This window comes from Pseudophryne corroboree, chromosome 9 (assembly GCF_028390025.1).
Source record: "Pseudophryne corroboree isolate aPseCor3 chromosome 9, aPseCor3.hap2, whole genome shotgun sequence".
NCBI classification, from domain to species: domain Eukaryota; kingdom Metazoa; phylum Chordata; class Amphibia; order Anura; family Myobatrachidae; genus Pseudophryne; species Pseudophryne corroboree.
In genome coordinates, this window is record NC_086452.1 from 292175451 (window position 1) to 292201695 (window position 26245).

General features: G+C 47.5%; 1 protein-coding gene across 5 annotated transcripts in view; it reads left to right on the plus strand.

Annotated features, from left to right (window-relative positions):
* The window catches only part of XPNPEP3 (X-prolyl aminopeptidase 3), a 415780-nt gene that overhangs the window by 149874 nt on the left and 239661 nt on the right, over positions 1–26245 (plus strand). For all 5 annotated transcript variants that reach the window (XM_063940369.1, XM_063940372.1, XM_063940368.1 and 2 more), the window contains one exon: positions 14223–14633. In XM_063940369.1, the coding sequence (XP_063796439.1) occupies positions 14223–14633 (411 nt within the window). The remainder of the gene's footprint in view (positions 1–14222; positions 14634–26245) is intronic.

Consider the following 26245-nt stretch of genomic DNA (forward strand, 5'->3'; position numbering starts at 1 on the left):
ACCATGCTACTGGCCCTGGCTTCAGCCAGGAGAGTGTCAGAATTGGCGGCTTTATCGTATAAAAGCCCATATCTGATTTTCCATTCGGACAGGGCAGAACTGCGGACGCGTCCTCATTTTCTGCCTAAGGTGGTGTCAGCGTTTCACCTGAACCAGCCTATTGTGGTGCCTGCGGCTACTAGCGATTTGGAGGATTCCAAGTTGCTGGACGTTGTCAGGGCATTGAAAATATATATTTCAAGGACGGCTGGAGTCAGAAAATCTGACTCGCTGTTTATACTGTATGCACCCAACAAGCTGGGTGCTCCTGCTTCTAAGCAGACGATTGCTCGTTGGATTTGTAGCACAATTCAACTTGCACATTCTGTGGCTGGCCTGCCACAGCCTAAATCTGTCAAGGCCCATTCCACAAGGAAGGTGGGCTCATCCTGGGCGGCTGCCCGAGGGGTCTCGGCATTACAACTCTGCCGAGCAGCTACGTGGTCGGGGGAGAACACGTTTGTAAAATTCTACAAATTTGATACCCTGGCTAAAGAGGACCTGGAGTTCTCTCATTTGGTGCTGCAGAGTCATCCGCACTCTCCCGCCCGTTTGGGAGCTTTGGTATAATCCCCATGGTCCTGACGGAGTCCCCAGCATCCACTAGGACGTTAGAGAAAATAAGATTTTACTTACCGATAAATCTATTTCTCGTAGTCCGTAGTGGATGCTGGGCGCCCATCCCAAGTGCGGATTGTCTGCAATACTTGTACATAGTTATTGTTACAAAAAAATCGGGTTGTTCTTGTTGTGAGCCGTCTGTTCAGAGGCTCCTACGTTGTCATACTGTTAACTGGGTTCAGATCACAAGTTGTACGGTGTGATTGGTGTGGCTGGTATGAGTCTCACCCGGGATTCAAAATCCTTCCTTATTGTGTACGCTCGTCCGGGCACAGTATCCTAACTGAGGCTTGGAGGAGGGTCATAGGGGGAGGAGCCAGTGCACACCACCTGATCCTAAAGCTTTATTTTTGTGCCCTGTCTCCTGCGGAGCCGCTAATCCCCATGGTCCTGACGGAGTCCCCAGCATCCACTACGGACTACGAGAAATAGATTTATCGGTAAGTAAAATCTTATTTTTTCGACATTTTCGGGAATTCGACCGCAATTGCATATACCCCTAAGACTTCTTCTAAACGGCCCATTACCTCCTCACAATCCACTGCTATCCCAGACACATCCTCTGAGGAGGATGGGGCATGTACTGATCCCACAGACACTGACTCAGATGCTTCTGATGGGGAAGGGAAGTCAATGGTGGATGTCCCTGATTTGATTGAGGCAATTAGGCTCATTCTTCAGGTTTCTGATTATCCTGAAGCTGTCTCTAAAAAGCCGGTCAGATTTAAACGCAAGAAGGTGGTTAAACAAGTTTTATCTCATTCTCAACACCTGGCTGACATTCGTCAGGAATCCTGGGAAAATCCGGGGACAAAATTCACACCAAACAAGAGGCTGTTGGCTCGCTATCCTCTCTCTGCGGAGCTATGTAAAAATTGGAAAACCCCTCCGCCTGTAGATTCTCATGTGGCGCGCATGGTAGTTTCCTCTGCTCTGTCAGTAACTACCGACACCTCTTTGAAGGAACCGTCGGATAGACGTGTGGAGGGTTGTTTGAAAGCGATTTACACCCTAACGGGGGCTGTGCATAGGCCAACCATTGCAGCAACATGGGCTGCTGAAGCTGTTGAGGCGTGGGCTCAGAGCTAGAGGCGGTGCTGCCTTCCAATGCTTCTGAGCATGCTCGACAATGTCTCATATATTACCACGGCTTCTCTATACTTTAGGAGGCGGCCTGCAATGCCGGGGTGCTGGTGGCCAAGGCTGCTACTACGTCCGTCTTGGCCAGACGTATCCTTTGGTTGAGATCGTGGTCGGTGAATATGGATTCCAAGAAAACCCTGGAGGTGCTCCCTTTCAAGGGAGACATTCTCTTTGGAGAAGACCTCAATAAGATTGTGGCTGATCTGGCTACTGCCAAAACAGCTTGCCTACTTAGTACGGCTCCTTCCGCACAGAAGGCTAAAAGTACTTTCCCTTGGCCCTTTCGTCCTCCAGGTAATGCAAAAGGTCAGGCGTACCCAAAGCAAACTTGTGCTTCCAGACCTGCAAAGCCCAGACTGAAGCTAGCCTGGGCTGCCCGTCAGCCTGCTTCCAAAACTGACAAGCCTGCCACATGACGGGGCGGGCCTCCCTCTGGGGGATCCCAGGGTGGGGGGCCGACCTCTAGGTTTTGCGCAGGAATGGTTGAAGACCACTTCCGATGCCTGGGTAAGGGAAGTCGTCACTCGAGGTTACGCCATACCTGTCAGGCTCCGGAGCCTTACCTCCGGCGGGTGCTCCCGCGGGTTACCATCCCGCTGGTTTGCGCGGCTGCAGGGGTATGGAGCTGCTGGCGGCGGGTTCTTCTGGACGGATGAGCGGCTGCCAAGTGCCGGGGGCCGAGAGTCTGGAGAGCCGGGCGCTGCGGCGGGGATCGCTGTGGTAAGGTCCTCTAGTGGTGACACAGTATAGTGTGTCAGAGACAGAAGCTGGCTAAATCTGTGTGCTTACAGCTAAGTATGTCTCCTGTGCTGGGGTCAGCTATGTTGGAGACCAGAGTATTACCAATGAAGTTCCCAATCTGTGTCCAGCCAATCCTGCGTGTTCTCCCCTTACAAAAGGGGTCTGGCTCAGAGGGAGAGTGCCAGTGCTTCATGTTACCTCCTTGTGAAAGGTTCTCCAGCTCTGTGCTCCCTGGTTACTTCTGGTTCCCTGGTCCTGATTGCTCTCATCCATCGGTTACCTAAACGCTGCTGCAGTCCTCCTGTCTAAGTCCGTTGCCACTCGTGAAAGCGCTCATGGGGTCCCAGGTCATAGAGGATCTCCAGGTGCTAACGGCGGTATCCGCAGACGTCTTCATTTCTTCAAAGTCCAAGTTCTTCAGCCTCGTCTTTCAATCACAAACCACAGTCCTGATTTCTTCAAAGTCCAAGTTCTTCAGCGTCGTCTTTCAATCACAAACCACAGTCCTCATTTCTTCAGAGTCCAAGTTCTTCATTCTCGTCTTTTAATCATAAAACACAGTCTTCAGTTCTTCTTTACCGGAGTTTTTCAGCTTCGCTCTTCAAGTCATTTAACCATAGACTCTAATTCTTCCAGTTTCTTCAATTGCTCCAATATTTGTGTACAGCCTGATTATTCATTAAAACTACATTTATCTTCCTACGAAGTCCTCCTATTCTTTACGCCCTCCGGCCAATGTTAACACTTAGTTAGGTTTCCACCCCATCAGGAAGAATTACATTCAGCCACCTCGTTTACTCTCCTCACAGGTAGCTGTCCCTTCAACCAAAACTCGGTTGTCGGAACCCCAACTTACGCCGAGCGTGACAGTAAGCACTGGCCCAATGGATCCGGCAAGTGAGCAGGCTACCGGGGGCGATGCCTCTGCGGATATTCTGTCTCGTCTAAATAAACAGGAGGCCATGCAGGCACAGATTGTACAGTTCATGCAGAATATGTCCACTCGTTTGGATTCTCTTCACACAGTCATTTCCACATCTCGGACTACAGTTCCAGCTTCCAATCCACCAGCACCTAATCCTCTAGTGTCGATTCCAGTTCCTCGTTTACAACTACCGCCACCCAGTAAATTTGACGGTAGTCCAAAGCAATGCTGAGGGTTTCTCAATCAATGCGAGATCCAGTTTGAGCTTCAGTCAGCTAACTTTCCGTCTGATCGGACCAAAATAGCATACATCATTTCACTTCTGACCGGACCAGCTCTGGATTGGGCTTCACCCTTATGGGAGAGAACTGACCCCATACTCTCGAATTACCCTGAATTCGTGGCAACTTTTCGTAAAATCTTTGACGAGCCAGGCCAGACCACCTCTGCCTCTTTGGAGATTCTGCGTCTGCGTCAGGGAACCCGTTCCGTCGCCCAGTACGTGATCCAATTCCGTACTCTGTTTTCCGAATTGGGCTGGAATGAAGAGGCTCTCATTGCCGCCTTTTGGAACGGTCTCTCTGACAAAATGAAAGATGACCTGGTCACTCAGGATGTGCCAGTTAAGCTCGATCAGCTTATTTCTTTATGTAACAAGATGGATCTAAGATACAAGGAGCGCTATCTTGAGAAAACAGGGTTCGAGCGACCCACATCTCAGGCTTGTCCCACTCCTAGGCCATCCTCACCATCTACTGAAGAACCCATGCAGGTCAACTGTTCTCGTCTCACCAATGAGGAACGTCAAAGACGCAGACAGGAAAACCTCTGCATGTATTGTGGGGCGGCCGACCACTTTGTTAAGTCTTGTATTCAACGACTGGGAAACTCCCGCTCCTAGCTTACGCAGGAGAGGTTAAGCTAGGAGCATTCCCCAACCAATTTACCAGGAAGGAATCACTGTTGGCTGTATGTCTGGAACTACCCTCTACCTCCTTTCATGTTACAGCACTTTTGGATTCTGGAGCTGCAGAGAGTTTCATTACTTCCGCCTTAGTCCGACAGTCTGAAATACCAACCACTCGTTTGGAGCGAGCTATCTCTATCACCGTGGTTGACGGAAGTTATATCCCTGAAGGGATCATCACGCACCGTACAATTCCTCTAAAGATGAAAGTTGGTATTCTCCATTCTGAAGTTATCTCTTTCCTGGTAATTCCCAAAGCCTCTCAAAAAAATAATCCTAGGATTCCCGTGGTTGCAGGAGCACAACCCCCGCTTGGATTGGCAAACTATGGACGTACTCGCCTGGGGGGAGTCGTGTTCTCAAAGCTGTTTATCCACCGTCAAGCCACTCTTTACCCTACACTCCAATGATCTCCCAGATGCCTATCAGCCCTTTCTGGACGTGTTCAGTAAGCAAGGGGCGGATACCTTGCCTCCCCACCGAAGTTAGGACTGCCCTATCGATTTACTGCCTGGTAAAACACCTCCCAAAGGCCAAACATACCCTTTATCTCTCTCAGAAACCCAAGCGATGTCTGAGTACATACAGGCGAATTTGGCCAAAGGGTTCCTTCGCCCTTCCTCTTCTCCAGGTGGGGCAGGGTTTTTTTTTGTTAAAAAGAAGGACGGGGGCCTACGGCCTTGCATCGACTACCGGCGCCTCAACGAAATTACAGTAAAGAACAGATACCCCTTGCCCTTGATTCCCGTACTATTTGACCGTGTAAAGGGGGCTACCATTTTCACCAAATTGGACCTGCGGGGAGCTTATAACCTTATACTCATTTGCGCAGGAGACGAGTGGAAGACTGCGTTCAATACTCGCGACGGGCATTATGAATACCTGGTGATGCCCTTTGGCTTATGCAATGCTCCAGCAGTCTTCCAGAATTATGTCGAGTTATTCCGAGATCTTCTCTGCAAGTGCCTGGTTGTGTATCTGGACGATATTCTAATATTTTCCAAAGATCTGAAAGTCCATCGGGAACAAGTCAGAGAAGTCTTGAGACGTCTAAGCGAAAATCGACTCTTTTGTAAACTAGAGAAGTGCACGTTTGAAGTTCCCTCCATCCCTTTTTTAGGTTACATAATTTCCAGGAGGGAATTACAGATGGATCCTGCCAAAGTCCAAGCAATCAGAGATTGGACCCTTCTTACCACTCTGGAGGCAATCCAGCGTTTTTTAGGCTTCGCCAATTTCTATAGTAAGTTTATTAAAGATTATTCCTCCATCATTGCCCCGATTACAGCACTAACAAGAAAAGGGTCTAATTCTGCAGCTTGGCCACCTGAGGCACTAAAAGCCTTTTCATTTCTAAAAGAAGCCTTCATTTCTGCTCCTATCCTTTGGCAACCTGATCTCAGTTCAGGTGGAGGTGGATGCTTCTTCAGTAGTAGTGGGGGCCGTCTTATCCCAGTACTTCGAGGACCAGAAAGCTCATCCTTGTGCTTATTTTTCCTGAAGATTCTCTCCGGCAGAACAAAACTACGCCATTGGAGAACAAGAATTGCTTGCCATAAAACTTGCTTTTGAAGACTGGAGGTAATTACTGGAAGGAGCTCAGCACCCAATCTCAGTAACCACAGATCACAAAAATCTTTTATATATTCAGACCGCCCGATGTTTAAACCCACGGCAAGCTAGGTGGGCACTGTTCTTGTCACGTTTTTCTTTCAAGCTCAGTTATCGTCCAGGGTCTCTTAATCGGAAAGCAGATGCGCTCTCTCATTCATTGAGTTCAGATGAGTCCACAGATCTTCCGGACAGACAATTCATCCTAGATCCTGCCTCCTTTGCTGCAACTCATATTACTCAGCTTCCGCCACCGGGAAAAACCTTTGTTGCACCAGAACTCAGGAAAAAACTGTTCACGTGGGCCCATACCTCACCGTGTATGGGGCATGCAGGTAGCCTCAAGACTCTTAAGTTCATCCAACGCTCCTATTGGTGGCCTCATCTGAAGACGGATGTTTTGGAATTCATAGCTGCCTGCCCAAAGTTCGCTCAACATAAAAGTCCAAGAGGATCACCATCGGGTCTTCTTCATCCGCTATCGGTTCCACAAAAACCCTGGACACACATCTCCATGGACTTTATTACTGACCTACCTGTCTCCAGAGGACGAATCACCAGTTGGGTCATTCTGGACCGATTTTCCAAAATGGCGCACTTTGTCCCACTCACAGGTCTTCCAACTGCTCCACAACTAACAAAAATGTTCATATCAGACATCTTCCGGTTACATGGACTTCCACAAGAGCGAGTTTCTGATCGAGGGCCTCAGTTTGTGGCTGAATTCTGGAGAGCACTGAGTTCAGCTCTTAGAATGGAATAAAGTTTCTCTTCTGCATACCATCTCCAAACGGATGGCCAGACTGAGAGAGTGAACCAAGACTTAGAGACTTTCCTACGACTCTTCATGTCTTCTCAGGACGATTGGCTGGACTATCTTCCATTTGCTGAATTTGCTCACAATAATCTCTACCATTCCGCTACTCATACCACACCCTTTTATGTAAATTATGGACTTCATCCACGTGTTCCTGCTTTCCAATCTCTCCCAGCTCTCGAAGTACCTGCTGCAGAGTTAGCCCTTCAGCAATTCACTAAGATGTGGAAACAAGTTCATGAGACTCTGCTTAAAACGTTCAATAAATACAAGTTTATTGCAGATCGGAAAAGGAAGGCTGTCCCTAGTCTCAATGTGGGTGATCAAGTCTGGATTTCTACTAGAAACTTAAGACTCAAGGTCCCTTCCAAGAAATTTGCCCCCAGATTCATTGGACCATATCCTATTGAAAAAGTATTGAATCCAGTAGCATACAAAGTGAGGTTGCCTTCATACTTGAAGATCCCAAATGCATTTCACATCTCCTTACTGAAGCCTCTCATACTGAACCATTTTCGGGCTGCGCTCTTTAGACCTCCCAAGGTGCAAGCTGTTCAGGGAGAAGAATTTGAAGTTCATAGGATCCTTGACTGTTGTAAAAGATATAGTCGTCTACAATATCTTATTGATTGGAAGGGATATGGACCGGAGGAAAGGTCCTGGGTTTCTGAAGAGGACGTCCATGCTCCAAGATTAGTCCGGGCCTTTCATACCAAGAATCCGATGAAAGCACAAGGGTGTTCAGAGCCCACCCTAAAAAGGGGGGGGGTACTGTCAGGCTCCGGAGCCTTACCTCCGGCAGGTGCTCCCGCGGGTTACCATCCCGCTGGTTGGCGCGGCTGCGGCGGCAGGGAGCTGCTGGCGGCGGGTCCTTCTAGACGGATGTGCAGCTGCCGGGGGCCGAGGGTCTGGAGAGCCGGGCGCTGCAGCGGGGATCGCTGCGGTAAGGTCCTCTAGTGGTGACACAGTATAGTGTGTCAGAGACAGAAGCTGGCTAAAGCTGTGTGCTAACAGCTAAGTATGTCTCCTGTGCTGGGGTCAGCCATGTTGGGGACCAGAGTATTACCAATGAAGTTCCCAATCTGTGTCCAGCCAATCCTGCGTGTTCTCCCCTTACAAAAGGGGTCTGGCTCAGAGGGAGAGTGCCAGTGCTTCATGTTACCTCCTTGTGACAGGTTCTCCAGCTCTGTGCTCCCAGGTTACTTCTGGTTCCCTGGTCCTGGTTGCTCTCATCCATCAGTTACCTAAACGCTGCTGCAGTACTGCTGTCTAAGTCCGTTGCCACTCGTGGAAGCGCTCACGGGGTCCCAGGTCGTAGAGGATCTCCAGGTGCTAACGGCGGTTTCCGCAGACGTCTTCATTTCTTCAAAGTCCAAGTTCTTCAGCCTCGTCTTTCAATCACAAACCACAGTCCTGATTTCTTCAAAGTCCAAGTTCTTCAGCCTCGTCTTTCAATCACAAACCACAGTCCTCATTTCTTCAAAGTCCACGTTCTTCAGCCTCGTCTTTCAATTACAAACCACAGTCTTCATTTCTTCAAAGTCCAAGTTCTTCAGCCTCGTCTTTCCATCACAAACCACAGTCCTCATTTCTTTAAAGTCCAAGTTCTTCAGCATCGTCTTTCAATCACAAACCACAGTCCTCATTTCTTCAAAGTCCAAGTTCTTCAGCCTCGTCTTTCAATTACAAACCACAGTTCATTTCTTCAAAGTCCAAGTACTTCAGCCTCGTCTTTTAATCATAAAAAGTCTTCAGTTCTTCTTTACCGGAGTTCTTCAGCTTCATTCTTCAAGTCATTTAACCATAGACTCTAATTCTTCCAGTTTCTTCAATTGCTCCAATATTCGTGTACAGCCTGATATTTCATTAAAACTACAATTATCTTCCTTCAAAGTCCTCCTTTTCTTTACGCCCTCCGGCCAACGTTAACACTTAGTTAGGCTTCCACCCTTTGAGGATGAATTACATTCAGCCACCTCGTTTACTCTCCTCACAGGTAGCTGTCCCTTCAGCCAAAACTCGGTTGTCGGAACCCCAACTTACGCCGAGCGTGACAATACCCTTCAAGAACCATCCCCCTCCATCTGAAGTCCTTGAACAAGTATGTGTGGGTCTCAAAGTATTGTATGGAAACTCTGCGCTCTATTATTCTGGCCTTGGAGCCTGGGGACTATATGGTCTCCCTGGACATATTCCTTTTGCAGTGTCTCATCAGCAGTACCTCAGATTTGCGATGGGCAATCTTCATTACCAATTTCGTGTGTTACCCTTTGGTTTGACAGCGGCTCCCCGAGTTTTCACCAAAGTAATGCCGGTCATGACGGCTACACTCCGCCGTCAAGGGTTCAGGATCCTACCATATTTGGACGATCTGTTGATCCTGGCAAATTCCCCAGAACTTCTCCTGTGTCATCTAGATCTGATGGTCCAGTTCATGACAGCCCACGGGTGGCTGATCAACTGGAAGAAATCCTCCCTGGTACCTGCTACATGGTACACCTGGGAGCGTTATTGGACACTCACAACCAACGGTTGTTCTTGTCTCAGGAGAAAGTTCTGAAGCTTCAGGACAGGATTCGATGCTTCCTATCTCGTCTGCAAGTGTTGATACATTCGGCAATGCAAGTGCTAGGTCTCATGGTGTCTGCTTTCGACATGGTGGAGTACGCTCAATTCCATTCTTGCCCTCTGCAGAAGTTAATTCTGACCAAGTGGGACGGCCTGCCTCACCAGATCAGATCTCACATGATCTCATTGTCTCCGGAGGTCCGCCTGTCACTGAGCTGGTGGCTTTAGGACCAACGATTGAGCAGGGGCCGTCCCTTCTGGCTATCCAACTGGGTCCTTCTGACGACATGCCAGTCTAAGAGGTTGGGGCTCGGTGCTGGAACAACACTCTCTTCAGAGTCGGTGGACCAAAGAGGAGTCTCTACTCCCGATAAATATTCTGGAACTGCGGGCAGTGTTCAATGCGTTGACAATGGCCCAGCATCTAATACAGAACAGTCCTGTTTATGTACAATCGGACAACGCCACCACGATGGCGTACATAAATCATCAAGGCGGCACTCGAAGCTACATGGCAATGAGGGAAGTATCAGGGATTCTTCAGTGGGCATAACGCCATCTGATGGCCATATCCGCAGTGTTCATTCCGGGGGTCCTAAACTGGGAAGTGGACTTTTGCAGTCGTCAGGACGTACACACCGGAGAATGGAGCCTCCATCCAGAGGTGTTTCAACTTCTCGTGGACAAGTGGGGCTTTCCAGATGTGGACCTGATGGCGTCTTGACACAATCACAAGGTTCCGGTCTTCGGAGCAAGAACAAGGGATCCTCAAGCAGCGTTCGTTGATGCTCTGTCAGTCCCTTGGAACTCTCGACTGCCGTATGTGTTCCCTCCGGTGTCACTCCTGCCCAGAGTAATACGAAAGTTCAAGCAAGAAGGAGGAAACCTTCTGATCTCTCCAGCGTGGCCCAGATGGCACTGGTTCTCCGATCTACAGGGCCTCTCGCAAAATCGTCCCCTTCTACTCCCAAAACGACCAGACCTCCTCGTTCAGGGCCCTTGTGTTTACCATGACTTGGCCTGTCTGGCTTTGACGGCATGGCTCTTGAAGCTTCCGTCCTGAGGGCCAAGGGTTTTTCTGAGGCGTACGTTCAAACTATGTTGAAGGCCCGTAAGCCGGCTTCTGCTCGGATTTACCATAGGGTCTGGAATGCTTACTTTACTTGGTGTGCGTCTCACAATCATGACGTTTTCAAGTTTAGCACGGCCAAACTGTTGGCCTTCCTACAACAGGGCCTGGACTTAGGCCTTCGTCTGGCCTCCCTCAAGGTTCACATTTCTGCCGTGTCGGTTTGGTTTCATAGAAGAATTACTGCCCTACCTGATGTTCATACATTCACTAAGGGCGTGTTGCGGATTCAGCCTCCTTATATACCTCCTGTGGCCCCTTGGGATCTGTCGGTGGTGCTGGAGGCCTTGCAAGAGTCTCCATTTGAGCGTCTTGCCTCTGCTGACCTTAAGTGGCTTTCCCGTAAGGTGCTATTTTCGCTGGCTATTGCTTCAGCTAGAAGGGTATCGGACTTGGGTGCCTTATCCTGTAAGTCCCCCATTTGATTTTTCAGTGACCGGGCGGTATCTTCCACTTTAACCAGGAGGTTGTGGTTCCGGCCTTTAATTCTCCTGAGTTGTCTTCCAAAGAGCGGTCTTTGGATGTGGTACGGGCTCTCCGTATCTATGTGAAGAGAACATCCTCCATTAGGAAATCTGATTCTCTGTTTGTTCTGTTAGGTTTTCACAAACATGGCTGGCCTGCTTCCAAGCAGACCCTGGCCAGATGGATTAGAATGGTGATTGCACATGCTTATGTACAGGCTGGTCGTCCAGCTCCTGCTACCATCAAAGCCCATTCTACTCGGTTGGTTGGACCTTCTCGGGCGGCCCACCGTGGTGCGACCCTTGAACAATTGTGCAAGGCGGCTACGTGGTCCTCAGGAAACACCTTTATAAGTTTCTCTGCCTTTGATACTTCCGCCTCCCAGGATGCTTCCTTTGGACGCCGAGTTCTTGTGCCCACTACAGTGCGTCCCCTCCCATAAGGAACTGCTTTAGGATATCCCCAATGTTAATCCTTGTGGAGCCCAGTGTACCCAGCAGCAGAAAACTAGATTTATGGTAAGAACTTACAGTTGTTAAATCTCTTTCTGCGGGGTACACTGGGCTCCACAAGGCGCCCACCCTGATGTACTTAGCTTCTTTGGGTTGGTATGGCATAGCCTCAGACACCCTCTCCTGTGGTGAGTGAGTGGTATAATTGGCTACGAGCGATTGTCGTCTCTAGTACCTGCTACTGCATTGGGCTGGTTAATGAAACTGAGCTCCTGTGCACGGAGGCGGGGTTATAGAGGAGGCGGCGCTGTGCATCTTGGGAACAGTCAAAGCTTTTAGCCTGTTGGTGCCTCGGATCAAGATCCTACTCTACACCCCCGATGTTAATCCTTGTGGAGCCCAGTGTACTTCGCAGAAAGAGAATTAACAACGGTAGGTTCTTACCATAAATCTTGTTTTTTGAATTAACTCAATTTCATTATAAACGGAGAGTGGACTTCCATAACTCTGGAACTACGTGTGTGTGTGTGTGTGTGTGTGTGTGCATATATATATATATATATATATATATATATCTATCTCAAGTATATTCCATAATGTCCAGAAATAAACCAGCACACCATATTTGGACATAGAAAAAAGTGTACGACTATAATATGCCATTAATCACAATAAAATGTGCAAAAATGCTATATACTCATCATGTCACAGGGTACAGGGACTATGAGTCGCATAGTTCAGATAGCAGCAAACGTACACTGCACACTTACAAATCCTTCACCCATTCCTCTCCCATTTACATTTCTGACCTTATCTCTCATTACATTCCCACCCACCCTCTTCGCTTCACAAATGCATGCCGCATCTCATGCCAACTGATTACTTTATGCCTCCCAAGATTTTGGCCGTGGTGCTTCCTACCTCTGGAATTCTTTTCCTCTCCGTTGGAGACTCACCAACTCTCTACAAAACTTCAAACAGGCTCTCAAGACCCACTTCTTCATCTAACCCAGCCATCTGTCATCTTAACGCTCTGTTCCATGCTCACTGTCTACCCCATCTGTGTCAGCACTGTCTGTCTGCCCCACGCCTTCAGAATGTAAGCTCTCACAAGCAGTGTCCTCTCCCATCATGTGCTTTTCCTTCTCTTAGAATATCTGCTACTCCATACTCCCTACAACGGCATCTAACCTTTGGTTTCTGCCACCCTAGTGCTTATTTGAGAATCGTGTCTTGATGCAGCAATGTTTACATACTATGTACTTGTCTTGCATTTTCTTGGACTGTACTTTATTAGGTGCTGTGAAACCCTTGTGGCTCCATATAAATAAACAATAATAATGTATATCCATAGAGTGAACACACAAGCCACATATATGTACGTATTGAGACATAAGCCACATGTGAGTATATAGAGCCAGACACAAGCCACGTGTGTGTATATAGAGCTAGACACAAGCAACATGTGTGTGTGTATAGAGCCAGACACAAGCCATGTATGTATACCCTAACCCTCACTCTTACTCTTAAACCCTAACACAAATACCCACACCCTTACAATTAAACATCCCAACCCTTATCCTTAATCTGAACCTTAATCCTAATACTCTAACACCAATACCCAAACCACAGCCTAACAGGGCAGACTAGGTGGGCCAAATGGTTCTTATCGGCCTTCAAATTCTGTTTCTATAATTGTGCTCTAAACAATCACACGCACTATGCGCTCACTTGTCCCCAGCATCTCCTCTCCTCCCCTGGGCCTGCTGGGCATTAGATTGATACGGAAAATTATACAGGAGGAGAAAAGAGAGTGTGCAGAGATGGTGGATAGACAGACACACAGAGGGGGATAGAAAAGGGGAGGGATGTGGTCATGTGACCGGATCTTGGGATTCCTCCGGATTCCTGAGTGCTCAATATGCCGGCAGTCAGAATGCCTACCCACAGGGTCTATTCCCACTCGTGGATGTCCACGACACCCATAGAGTGGGAATAGAACCTGTTGCGCGCCACCGAGCCCACAAGGGTTCTTTGTTGCGCTCCCGGCAGCCAACAACACGTGCCCAACCCAAAAGAGGATTATTGTCAGAGGGACAAACAGAAACAGAGGGGAATGAGGAAATGAAAGGGTGTGGGCTCAGAGTGCTAATAAGAGAAAGGAGGAAATATGGTGTACAAAGACCTGACTCAATGAAAGAGCTGACTAATATTATATAAATATTTGGCAACTGACTAGAGGCACGAAAAAGTTGACAAGGATTAACCCACGTCAGGGCTACAGTGGCGTACTTCAACGTAATTACAGTAATACATAATTAAATGATCAGTCGCACATAATTTGCTTATTTTAAATTTCTTCCGTTTAGAGTTTTGTGAATTATTTGAATGTTATTTTTATTGCTGTCAGCAAGTACATTTCGGACATTAAATGGCTAACTAAAAAAAGGTTTTGACAAATTTAATCAATTTTGTTTATTTTGTATTTAACTAAGGAATATTTGAACATCTATTCACAAACATTTGCTAAATGTGACTAATTTAGTTGCACTCATGTTTAACAAGTTCATCCATAAATTGACTTTTGCCTAAATATATAATTTTTGTAATCTTAGTATAGGGAAAACAATAATTACAGTATGTAAAAATGTTGTACTGCCTTTGTATTGTTATTAAACCACACACAGACATAGCCATGTTACTCGCAAAATGATAACAAGTGTTTTTGGTATGTGCTTTAACAGGGGAGGTCACACCAGGTTTGACACAAACGGAATATGCCCAGCGTCGCTACAAGCTGATGTCTAATATCCAGAAAGAATCTCAACTTCTGGGTTGTTCTTCGGATCATGCTGCTGTTTTCTTGTCAAACGCTACACTGTACATGACAAGTGACATTCCCTTTCCTTTTCATCAACACAATGACTTCCTCTACTTATGTGGATTCTTAGAACCTGATAGTATTCTACTTTTACAAAACCGACAAGGTCATGAACTACCATCTCACACAGCCACACTGTTTGTGCCACGCAGAGACCCTGGACGGGAGTTATGGGATGGGCCTCGATCTGGACCTGATGGAGCAGTTGCACTGACTGGAGTAGACCAAGCTTTCCCAATAGAGGAATTTAAACATGTACTGCCAATGTTGCTTGGTATGTGATCGCTAAGTTCAAAGATGTAATGGGAAAATGAATACAATTAAATGTCTAAGGTTATAGAAATATAATAATTAAGCCTGTAGACACTTCACATTCTCATGTTCTTCTCCACTTCAGGATTTGCCTCCAGATTGATGCTGCTACATTCTCATCTACATTATCTAAATTACTGATGTATATGATGTAAACCTATATAGATATACTGTATGAGAAACATTTTGGGGGAATGGGATGGGTGTCTGAGGTACCAGATTGAACTACCTGGTAACTTGTCATACACTACTTTTGAAATGGTTTTCTTTAGTATTATTACTGTATTTGGGGGGAAACACTGGTTTAGCTAATTGAAATGTGCTCCAAAGTCATGGGGGGAATAAATGAAAACTAATACTACAGAAAACGTTGGTATTATAAATAGCAACCAATCCAATGTTTTCTTACATTTTCACAATTGCGGTACACAAATGACAACTAGGGGTAAATTTAGTAAATCTTCTAAAAAGGAAAAGTGGTGATTATGCCCAATCAGATCCTGTCTGTCATTTTCTAGGATGCAATAGAGAAATGACAGACATAATCTGATTGGTTGCTGTGGGCAATATCGCCACTTTTCATTTTTAGAAGCTTTAGTAAATTTACCCCCTAGAATCTGATTGTTTTTCTGCACAAGTTTTCTTATATGTTCGCAAAATTGTAAAAATGCTTAAGATACTATTAAAATGTAACTATAAGGCCAATAAGTAGGTATGCAAATTAGTAAAAAATAATTGTTGCTGAGTAATATTAAATGACATAGGGGGTTATTCAGAGTTGTTAGCAAACAAAAAAAGGTAGCAATTGGGCAAAACCATGTGGCACTGCAGGGGGGGCAGATGGAACATGTGCAGAGAGAGTTAAATTTGGGTGACCAGTATTTACCATGCACAGAAACAATCCAACCCTCCCAAATCTAACTCTCTCTGCACGTTACATCTGCCCAACCTGCAGTGCAACAACATGGTTTCTCTTACGTCCTAGAGTATGCGGGGGTCCACATTAGTACCATGGGATATAGATGGGTGCCATGGGCACTTTAAGAGTTTAATAGTGTGGGATGGCTCCTCCCTCTATGCCCCTCCTACCAGACTCAGTTTAGAAAATTTGCCCGGTGGAGTCGGTCACAGCTAGGGGAGCTCCTAGGAGTTCTTGTAGTTTTTTTTTTTTTTTTTTTAAAGAGTTAGGTACAGTGAGGCTGCAGGCAACAGCCTCCCTGCTTCGTGGGACTTAGGGAAGGGTGTGTGATCCAACCCTTGAGGTTAATGGCCCCTATCTCCGCTGACAGGACACTGAGCTCCTGAGGGTGATGATCATAAGCTCCCGGGGCGACCACTCACTCCAGCAGCACTGCCGCTACCCCCTAACAGAGCCAGAAGATGGAGTGGTGAGTATGACACTGGTGCCCTGATAAGCGGGTCACCGGCGGGAATGGCGTCATAAGGGTCAGAGCGCAGCACTGACAGGCTGCACTCCGGAGGGCTTAGCGGTACCATAGTTTGCGGCGCTGTGAGGGGCACCCTGGGCCAGCGCAATACCATAACACTGGTCAAACTAGGCTAACAGGGGCTAATCCCACTGTCAGCTGCAGCAAACCTCAGGCCAGTATAAACTAATAAGTGTGGGAAGACACGCCATTACAGGGAGCGGGGCTTCTCAGAGCTGATCCAGCACTAACCAGCGCCATTTTCTCCCTGCAGATCACATACAGAGACGCTGACAGGGAGCGCTGACCCTCCACATAACTCCAGCTATCCCGTGCGGTACCAGGGGGTTATAGAAGGGGGAGGGGGAAGAGTGTTATTTACTGTTTAATCTATTAAGGTTACTCAGTTAGCGCCAGGCATTTATCATATAACTGCCTACTTGGGGTGCTGTGTGTGCTGGCTCCTTATACTGTGTCTCTCTGAAGGTACTCTGGGGGAAATTGTGTCTGAAATTTTCTTGTGTGTGTATGTATGTATGTTTATATATCTCGCATTACCATGTCTAGGGACTCTGTATCTTGTGCTGCAGAGTGTGTATCTTCTCCAGAGGAGTCTATTCCATGTACTCAGTAATGCAATATACTTTCTCAGCCTTCTGTATCCGAACCCCAATGGGTGGCTTCTATTAAGGGAATGATAACCCAGATTTCATCTAGGATAGCTCATAATGAGACTGAAACACAGGTTTTGAAAAGATTTGTAGAGGTTTTGTCGTATTCAGCTCCCGCTACCTCACCCAAGACCCCTGATGTATATCTTAAAAAATGTGCTCTTGCACAAATAATGCATGTCGACACGGATACCGACTCTGATTTAGGGGACGGTGATGGTGATATATGGGAGGGGGAGGCATCGCTTGCTAAGGGGGTGCAACTCATGATTGAGGCTGTTAGGGATGTTTTACACATTACTGATAAGATTGCTGAGCAGGTGGAGGAGGCTTACTTTACTGACAAAAAGAAAGCCTCCCTTACCTTCCCTGCATCTAAAGAATTGAACGCATTGTTTGAAAAATCCTGGGGAAACCCCGGAGAAAAAGTTTCAGATCCCTAAAATGATTCTCATTGCTTTTCCTTTCCTGGAGGAAGATAGGAAAAAGTGGGTAAACCCGCCGGTGGTAGACGCTTCTGTTTCTAGGTTGTCTAAAAAAGTGTTTTTTTTTCTGTACCTGGATCCTCCGCTTTAAAAGAGCCGGCCGACCGCAAGATTGAGACTACACTCAAATCTTTATACACAGCAAATAGCGTAGCTTTAAGACCCACTATTGCTTGTGCATGGATTTCTAAAGACATTGTAAAGTGGTCAGGCACTTTACTAGAGGACTAAAGCCATGAAAGACCTTGGACATCTGAACGTGAGGGCTTCTTCCATGGCTGTCTCGGCACGCAGGGTACTCTGGCTGCGCCAGTGGTCTGCGGACGCGGAATCCAAGAAGAGTGTGGAGAACCTACCCTTCACAGTTCAGGCTCTGTTTGGGGAAGCGTTAGATGCGTAGATCTCCACGGCAACTGCGGGTAAGTCAACTTTTCTTCCCTCTGCTACACCACCGACTAAGAAATCATATCCTACGTCTGCGATGCAGTCCCAGGAACAGAAACCTGGTTCTGCTTCCTCAAAATCCTCGGCATGACGGTGGACCTCCCAGCCTGGAGATTGGGCAGGTAGGAGCAAGACTAAGAAATTTCAGTCATGTCTGGGCGTCCTCATGCCTGGATCCCTGGGTTCAAGATATTGTTACCCAGGGGAACAGACTGGAGTTTCATGAACTCCCACCTCACAGATTCTTCAAATCAGGCTTGCCAGCTACGCTGACAGAAAGTGCTATCCTACAGGAAGCCATTCAAAAATTGCTAAGGTCAAATATCATTGTTCCAGTTCCACCTCACCTACAACACAAGAGTTATTTCTCTATCGTCCTAAGTGGATGCTGGGGTTCCTGAAAGGACCATGGGGAATAGCGGCTCCGCAGGAGACAGGGCACAAAAAAGTAAAGCTTTTACCAGATCAGGTGGTGTGCACTGGCTCCTCCCCCTATGACCCTCCTCCAGACTCCAGTTAGATTTTGTGCCCGAACGAGAAGGGTGCAATCTAGGTGGCTCTCCTAAAGAGCTGCTTAGAGAAAGTTTAGCTTAGGTTTTTTACTTTACAGTGAGTCCTGCTGGCAACAGGATCACTGCAACGAGGGACTTAGGGGAGAAGTAGTGAACTCACCTGCGTGCAGAGTGGATTTGCTGCTTGGCTACTGGACACTAGCTCCAGAGGGACGATCACAGGTACAGCCTGGATGGTCACCGGAGCCGCGCCGCCGGCCCCCTTGCAGACGCTGAAGAGAGAAGAGGTCCAAAATCGGCGGCTGAAGACTCCTGAGTCTTCATAAAGGTAGCGCACAGCACTGCAGCTGTGCGCCATTTTCCTCTCAGCACACTTCACACAACAGTCACTGAGGGTGCAGAGCGCTGGGGGGGGCGCTCTGAGAGGCAAATAAAAACCTTATTAGAGGCAAAAAATACCTCACATATAGCCCACAGAGGCTATATGGAGATATTTAACCCCTGCCTAACTTCAAAAATAGCGGGAGACGAGCCCGCCGTAAAAGGGGCGGGGCCTATCTCCTCAGCACACAGCGCCATTTTCTCTCACAGAAAAGCTGGAGAGAAGGCTCCCAGGCTCTCCCCTGCACTGCACTACAGAAACAGGGTTAAAACAGAGAGGGGGGGCACTGATTTTGGCGATATTGTATATATATAAAAGATGCTATAAGGGAGAAACACTTATATAAGGTTGTCCCTATATAATTATAGCGTTTTTGGTGTGTGCTGGCAGACTCTCCCTCTGTCTCCCCAAAGGGCTAGTGGGTCCTGTCCTCTGTCAGAGCATTCCCGGTGTGTGTGCTGTGTGTCGGTACGTGTGTGTCGACATGTATGAGGACGATGTTGGTGAGGAGGCGGAGAAATTGCCTGTAATGGTGATGTCACTCTCTAGGGAGTCGACACCGGAATGGATGGCTTATTTAGAGAATTACGTGAGAATGTCAACACGCTGCAAGGTCGGTTGACGACATGAGACGGCCGACAATCTATTAGGACCGGTCCAGGCGTCTCAGAAACACCGTCAGGGGTTTTAAAAACGCCCATTTACCTCAGTCGGTCGACACAGACACAGACACGGACACTGAATACAGTGTCGACGGTGAATAAACAAACGTATTTCTCATTAGGGCCACACGTTAAGGGCAATGAAGGAGGTGTTACGTGTTTCTGATACTACAAGTACCACAAGAAAGGGTATTATGTGGGAGTGGAAAAAACTACCTGTAGTTTTTCCTGAATCAGATAAAATAAAATGAAGTGTGTGATGATGCGTAGGGTTACCCCGATAGCAAATATTGGCGTTATACCCTTTCCCGCCAGAAATTAGGGTACGTTGGGAAACACCCCTTAGGGTGATAAGGCGCTCACACGCTTATCAAGTGGCGTTACCGTCTCCAGATACGGCCGCCCTCAAGGAGCCAGCTGATAGGAAGCTGGAAAAATATCCTAAAAAGTATATACACACATACGGTGGTTATACTGCGACCAGCGATCGCCATCAGCCTGGAGATGCAGTGCTGGGTTGGCTTGGTCGGATTCCCTGACTGAAAATATTTTATTCATGTAGAGCATTTAATAGGATGCATTCTATATATATGTATGTGAGATGCACAGAGGGATATTTGCTCTCTGGCATCAAGATAAGTGCGTTGTCCATATCTCCCAGAAGATGTCAGGGACACGACAGTGGTCAGGTGATACAGATCCCATACGGCAGATGGAAGTATTGCTGTATAAAGGGAAGGAGTTATTTGGGGGTCGGTCCATCGGACCTGGGGACCACAGCAACAGCTGGGAAATCCAACCTTTTTTACCCCAAGTTACATCTCAGCTAAAAAAGACACCGTCTTTTCAGCCTCAATCTTTCCTTTCCCATGAGGGCATGCAGGCAAAAGGCCAGTCATATCTGCCCAGACATAGAGGTAAGGGAAGTAGACTGCAGCAGGCAGCCCTTTCCCAGGAAAAGAAGCCCTCCACCGCGTCTGCCAAGTCCTCAGCATGACGCTGGGGCCGTGCAAGCGGACTCAAGGTGGGGGGGGTAGTCTCAAGAGTCTCAGGGCGCAGTGGGATCACTCGCAAGTTGACCCCTAGATCGTACGAGTATTATCCCAGGGGTAAAGATTGGAGAGTCGAGACATCTTCTCCTCGCAGGTTCCTGAAGTCTGCTTTACCAACGGCTCCCTCCGACAGGGAGGCAGCATTGGAAACAATTCACAAGCTGTATATCCAGCAGGTGATAATCAAAGTACCCCTCCTACGACAAGGAAAAGGGTATTATTTTTCCACACTATATTGTGGTACTGAAGCCAGACGGCTTGGTGACACATAGTCTAAATCTAAAATGTTTTGAACACTTACATAAAAGGTTCAAATCGAGATAAAGTCACTCAGAGCAGTGATAGCGAACCGGAAAAAAGGGGACTATATGGTGTCCCTGGACATCAAGGATTACCTCCATGTCCAAATTTTGTCCTTCTCATCAAGGGTACCTCTGGTTCGTGGTACAGAACTGTCAATATCAGTTTCAGACGATGCCGTTTGAATTATCCACGGCACCCCGGGCCTTTTTACCAAGGTAATGGCCGAAAAGATGTTTCTTCAAAGAAAAAAGGCATCTAAATTATCCCTTACTTGCACGACCTAAAAAGGGCAAGTTCCAGAGAACAGTTGGAGGTCGGAAGAGCACTATCTAAAGTAGTTCTTCGACGGCACGACTGGATTTTAAATATTCCAAGAATCGCAGCTGTTTTCCGACGATACGTCTGCTGTTCCTAGGGATGATTCTGGACACGGTTCAGAAAAAGGTTTTTCTTCCCGAGGAAAAAGCCAAGGAGTTATCCGACCTGTCAGGAACCTCCTAAAACCAGGAAAGGTGTCTGTACATCAATGCACAAGAGTCCTGGGAAAAATGGTGGCTTTTTACGAAGCAATTCCATTCGGCAGATTCCATGCAAGAATTTTCCAAAGGGATCTGTTGGACAAATGGTCAGGGTCGCATCCTCAGATGCACCTGCGAATAACCCTGTCGCCAAGGACAAGGGTATATCTTCTGTGGTGGTTGCAAAAGGCTCATCTATTGGAGGGCCGCAGATTCGGCATACAGGATTTGATCCTGGTGACCACGGACGCCAGCCTGAGAGGTTGGGGAGCAGTCACACAAGGAAGAAACTTCCAGGGGGTATGGACGAACCTGGAAAAGTCTCTTCACATAAACATTCTGGTACTAAGAGCAATCTAAAATGCTCTAAGCCAGGCGGAACCACTCCTGCAAGGAAAACCGGTGTTGATTCAGTCGGACAACATCACGGCGGTCGCCCATGTAAACAGACAGGGCGGCACAAGAAGCAGGAGTGCAATGGCAGAAGCTGCCAAGATTCTTCGCTGGGCGGAGAATCACGTAATAGCACTGTCAGCAGTGTTCTTCCCGGGCGTGGACAACTGGGAAGCAGACTTCCTCAGCAGACACGATATTCACCCGGGAGAGGGGGGTCTTCATCCAGAAGTCTTCCACATGCTAATAAACTGTTGGGAAAGACCAATGGTAGACATGATGGCGTCTCGCCTCAACAAGAAACTGGACAAGTATTGCGCCAGGTCAAGAGATCCACAGGCAATAGCTGTGGACGCACTGGTAACACCTTGGGTGTACAAATCAGTATATGTGTTTCCTCCTCTGCCTCTCATACCAAAGGTATTGAAGATTATACGGTGAGGAGGAGTAAGAACAATACTAGTGGCTCCGGATTGGCCAAGAAGGACTTGGTACCCGGAACTTCAAGAGTTGGTCACGGACGACCCGTGCCCTCTACTTCTGAGAAGGGACCTGCTACAACAGGGTCCCTGTCTCTTTCAAGACTTACCGCGGCTGCGTTTGACGGCATGGCGGTTGAACGCCAGATCCTAAAAGGGAAAGGCATTCCAGAAGAAGTCATTCCTACCTTGATTAAGGCAAGGAAGGAAGTCACCGCGAAACATTATCACCGCATTTGGCGAAAATATGTCGCGTGGTGCGAGGATCGGAGTGTTCCGACGGAGGAATTTCAACTGGGTCGTTTCCTACATTTCCTACAATCAGGATTGTCTATGGGTCTCAAATTGAGATCTATTAAGGTTCAAATTTCGGCCCTGTCAATATTCTTCCAAAAAGAATTGGCCTCAGTTCCTGAGGTACAGACTTTTGTTAAAGGAGTACTGCATATACAGCCTCCTGTGGTGCCTCCGGTGGCACCGTGGGATCTAAATGTAGTTTTAGATTTCCTCAAATCCCATTGGTTTGAACCATTGAAAAAGGTGGATTTTAAATATCTCACATGGAAAGTGACTATGTTACTGGCCCTGGCTTCCGCCAGGAGAGTATCTGAATTGGCGGCTTTATCTTATAAAAGCCCTTATCTAATCTTCCATTCGGATAGGGCAGAACTGAGGACTCGTCCGCATTTTCTCCCTAAGGTGGTATCAGCGTTTCACCTGAACCAACCTATTGTGGTGCCTGCGGCCACTGGCGACTTGGAGGACTCCAAGTTGTTGGACGTTGTCAGAGCCTTAAAAATATACATTTCAAGGACGGCTGAAGTCAGAAAATCTGACTCGCTGTTGATACTATATGCACCCAACAAGTTGGGTGCCCCTGCTTCTAAGCAGACGATTGCTCGTTGGATTTGTAACACAATTCAACTTGCTCATTCTGTGGCAGGCTTGCCACAGCCTAAATCTGTTAAGGCCCATTCCACAAGGAAGGTGGGCTCATCTTGGGCGGCTGCCCGAGGGGTCTCGGCATTACAATTCTGTCGAGCAGCTACGTGGTCGGGGGAAAACACGTTTGTAAAATTCTACAAATTTGATACCCTGGCAAAAGAGGACTTGGAATTCTCTCATTCGGTGCTGCAGAGTCATCCGCACTCTCCCGCCCGTTTGGGAGCTTTGGTATAATCCCCATGGTCCTTTCAGGAACCCCAGCATCCACTTAGGACGATAGAGAAAATAAGAATTTACTTACCGATAATTCTATTTCTCGGAGTCCGTAGTGGATGCTGGGCGCCCATCCCAAGTGCGGATTATCTGCAATACTGTACATAGTTATTGTTAACAAATTCGGGTTATATTGTTAAGGAGCCATCTTTAAGAGGCTCTTTCTGTTATCATACTGTTAACTGGGTTTAGATCACAAGTTGTACGGTGTGATTGGTGTGGCTGGTATGAGTCTTACCCGGGATTCAAATTGCCTCCCTTATTGTGTACGCTCGTCCGGGCACAGTACCTAACTGGAGTCTGGAGGAGGGTCATAGGGGGAGGAGCCAGTGCACACCACCTGATCTGGTAAAAGCTTTACTTTTTTGTGCCCTGTCTCCTGCGGAGCCGCTATTCCCCATGGTCCTTTCAGGAACCCCAGCATCCACTACGGACTCCGAGAAATAGAATTATCGGTAAGTAAATTCTTATTTACTTAAGCCTGTTTGTGGTACCGAAACCGGATGGTTCGTTAAGACCGATATTAAACTTAAAGTCATTGAATCCCTACTTGAGGGAATTCAAATTCAAGATGGAGTCTCTGAGAGCGGTGATCTCAGGTCTGGAGGAGGGGGATTTTCTGGTATCCCTGGATATCAAGGATGCGTACCTTCACATCCCGATCTGGCCACCTCACCAGGATTATCTCAGATTTGCGCTGCTGGACTGTCACTATCAGTTCCAGGCGCTGGAGTTTGGCCTCTCCACGGCACTAAGAGTGTTCACCAAGGTGATGACAGAGATGATGCTACTCCTCTGCAAGCAGGGTGTGAACATAGTTCCTTATCTGGACGACCTGCTGATAAAAGCGTCTTCCAGGGAGAAGCTGTTACAGAACATTGCTCTCACAACTCAACTACTCCAGGATCATGGATGGATCCTGAACCTTCCAAAGTCGCATTTGGAGCCGATACGGAGACTGTCCTACCTGGGTATGATCCTCGACACGGAAGTACAGAGGGTGTTTCTACCGGAAGAGAAAGCGTTGGTGATACAAGCAATGGTTCGGGAGGTCTTGAAGCCTATCCGGGTATCGATTCATCAGTGCATTCGCCTACTGGGGATAGATGGTTGCCTCCTACAAGGCTCTAGAGTACGGAAGATTTCATGAGCGGTCCTTCCAACTGGATCTCCTTGACAAATGGTCGGGATCACATCTTCACATGCACCAGAGGATATGTCTGTCTCTGAAGGCCAGAATCTTGCTCCTCTGGTGGCTGCAAACCTCGGACCTACTAGAGGGCTGCAGGTTCTGGATTCAGAATTGGATCCTCCTAACCACGGATGCAAGTCTCAGAGATTGGGGAGCAGTCACTCAGGGACAAAACTTCCAGGGAAGGTGGTCAAGTCTGGAATGCATCCTTCCTATAAACATTCTGTAACTAAGAGCCGTGTACAACGGTCTTCTACAAGCGGCACATCTTCGGAAAGATAAGGCCGTTCAGTTTCAGTCGGACAATGTAACGACGGTGGCCTACATAAACCGACAAGGTGGAACGAAGAGCAAAGCATCAATGTCAGAGGTAACAAGAATTCCCCTCTGGTCAGAAAGACACACGGTGGCGCTGTCGGCAATCTTCATTCCGAGAGTAGACAACTGGGAAGCAGACTTCCTCAGCAGACACGACCTCCACCCGGGAGAGTGGGGCCTTCACCCGCAGGTGTTCGAGTCCTTAACACGTTTGTGGGGAATTCCACAGATAAACATGATGGCCTCTTGTCTCAATAAGAAGCTAAAGCGGTATTGTTCCAGGTCGAGGGACCTGCATGCAGCGGCGGTGGACGCTCTGGTAACTCCATGGGTCTACCAAATGGTTTACGTGTTTCCACCTCTTTCACTGATCCCAAGAATTCTCAAAAGAATAAAAAGGGAAAATGTTCAAGCAATTCTCATTGCTCCGGGTTGGCCAAGAAGGGCCTGGTACGCGGATCTACTGGAGATGCTCCTAGAGGACCCGTGGCCTCTACCTCTTCGAGAGGATCTCCTACAACAGGGTCGTTCGTTTATCAAGACTTACCACGGCTACGTTTGACGGCATTGAAGTTGAGCGTCAAATGTTAGCCCGGAAGGGCATTCCAAACAACGTTATTCCAACCCTGATCCAAGCCAGAAAAGGTGTAACGTCTAGACATTACCACCGTATTTGAAAAAAATATGTCTCGTGGTGTGAATACAGGAAATTTCCTGCAGTGGAATTTCAACTGGAATGTTTTCTCCTTTTTCTGCAATCGGGTGTGTATGTGGGCCTACGTTTGGGCTCCTTGAAGGTCCAGATTTCGGCCTTATCCATTTTCTTCCAGAAGCAATTGGCTTCTCTCCCTGAGGTTCGGACATTTTTGAAGGGAGTTCTGCACTTCAATCCGCCCTTTGTGCCTCCTACGGCATTTTGGGATCTTAACGTGGTGTTGCAGTTCCTAAAATCAGAATGGTTACAGGACGTTGACATAAAGTTTCTTACGTGGAAGGTCGTCACAGTGTTGGCCTTGGCTTTTGCAAGGTGTGTGTCGTAGCTTGGGGCGTTGTCTCACAATAGCCCCTATTTGATTTTTCATGGAGATAGAGCTGAACTCAGAACTCGTCAGCAATTTCTTCCTAAGGTGGTATCTGCGTTTCATATCAACCAACCTATTGTGGTTCCAGTGGTTACTGACACCTCTGCTGCCTCAAAGTCCTTGGATGTTGTGAGGGCTCTGAAGATCTACGTGAAGCGGACATCTCGTCACAGGAAATCTGACTCGCTGTTTGTTCTCTATGATCCCAAGAAAATTGGGTGTCCTGCTTCAAAGCGGTCTATTGCTCGCTGGATTAGGCTTACTATCCAGCATGCTTATTCTTCGACAGGATTGCTGGTTCCTAAATCAGTTCATGCCCACTCTACTAGGTCGTTGGGTTCTTCCTGAGTGGCTGCCCGGGGGGGGTCTTTGCTCTACAATTCTGCCGAGCAGCTACTTGGTCGGGTTCGAACACTTTTGCTAAGTTCTACAAGTT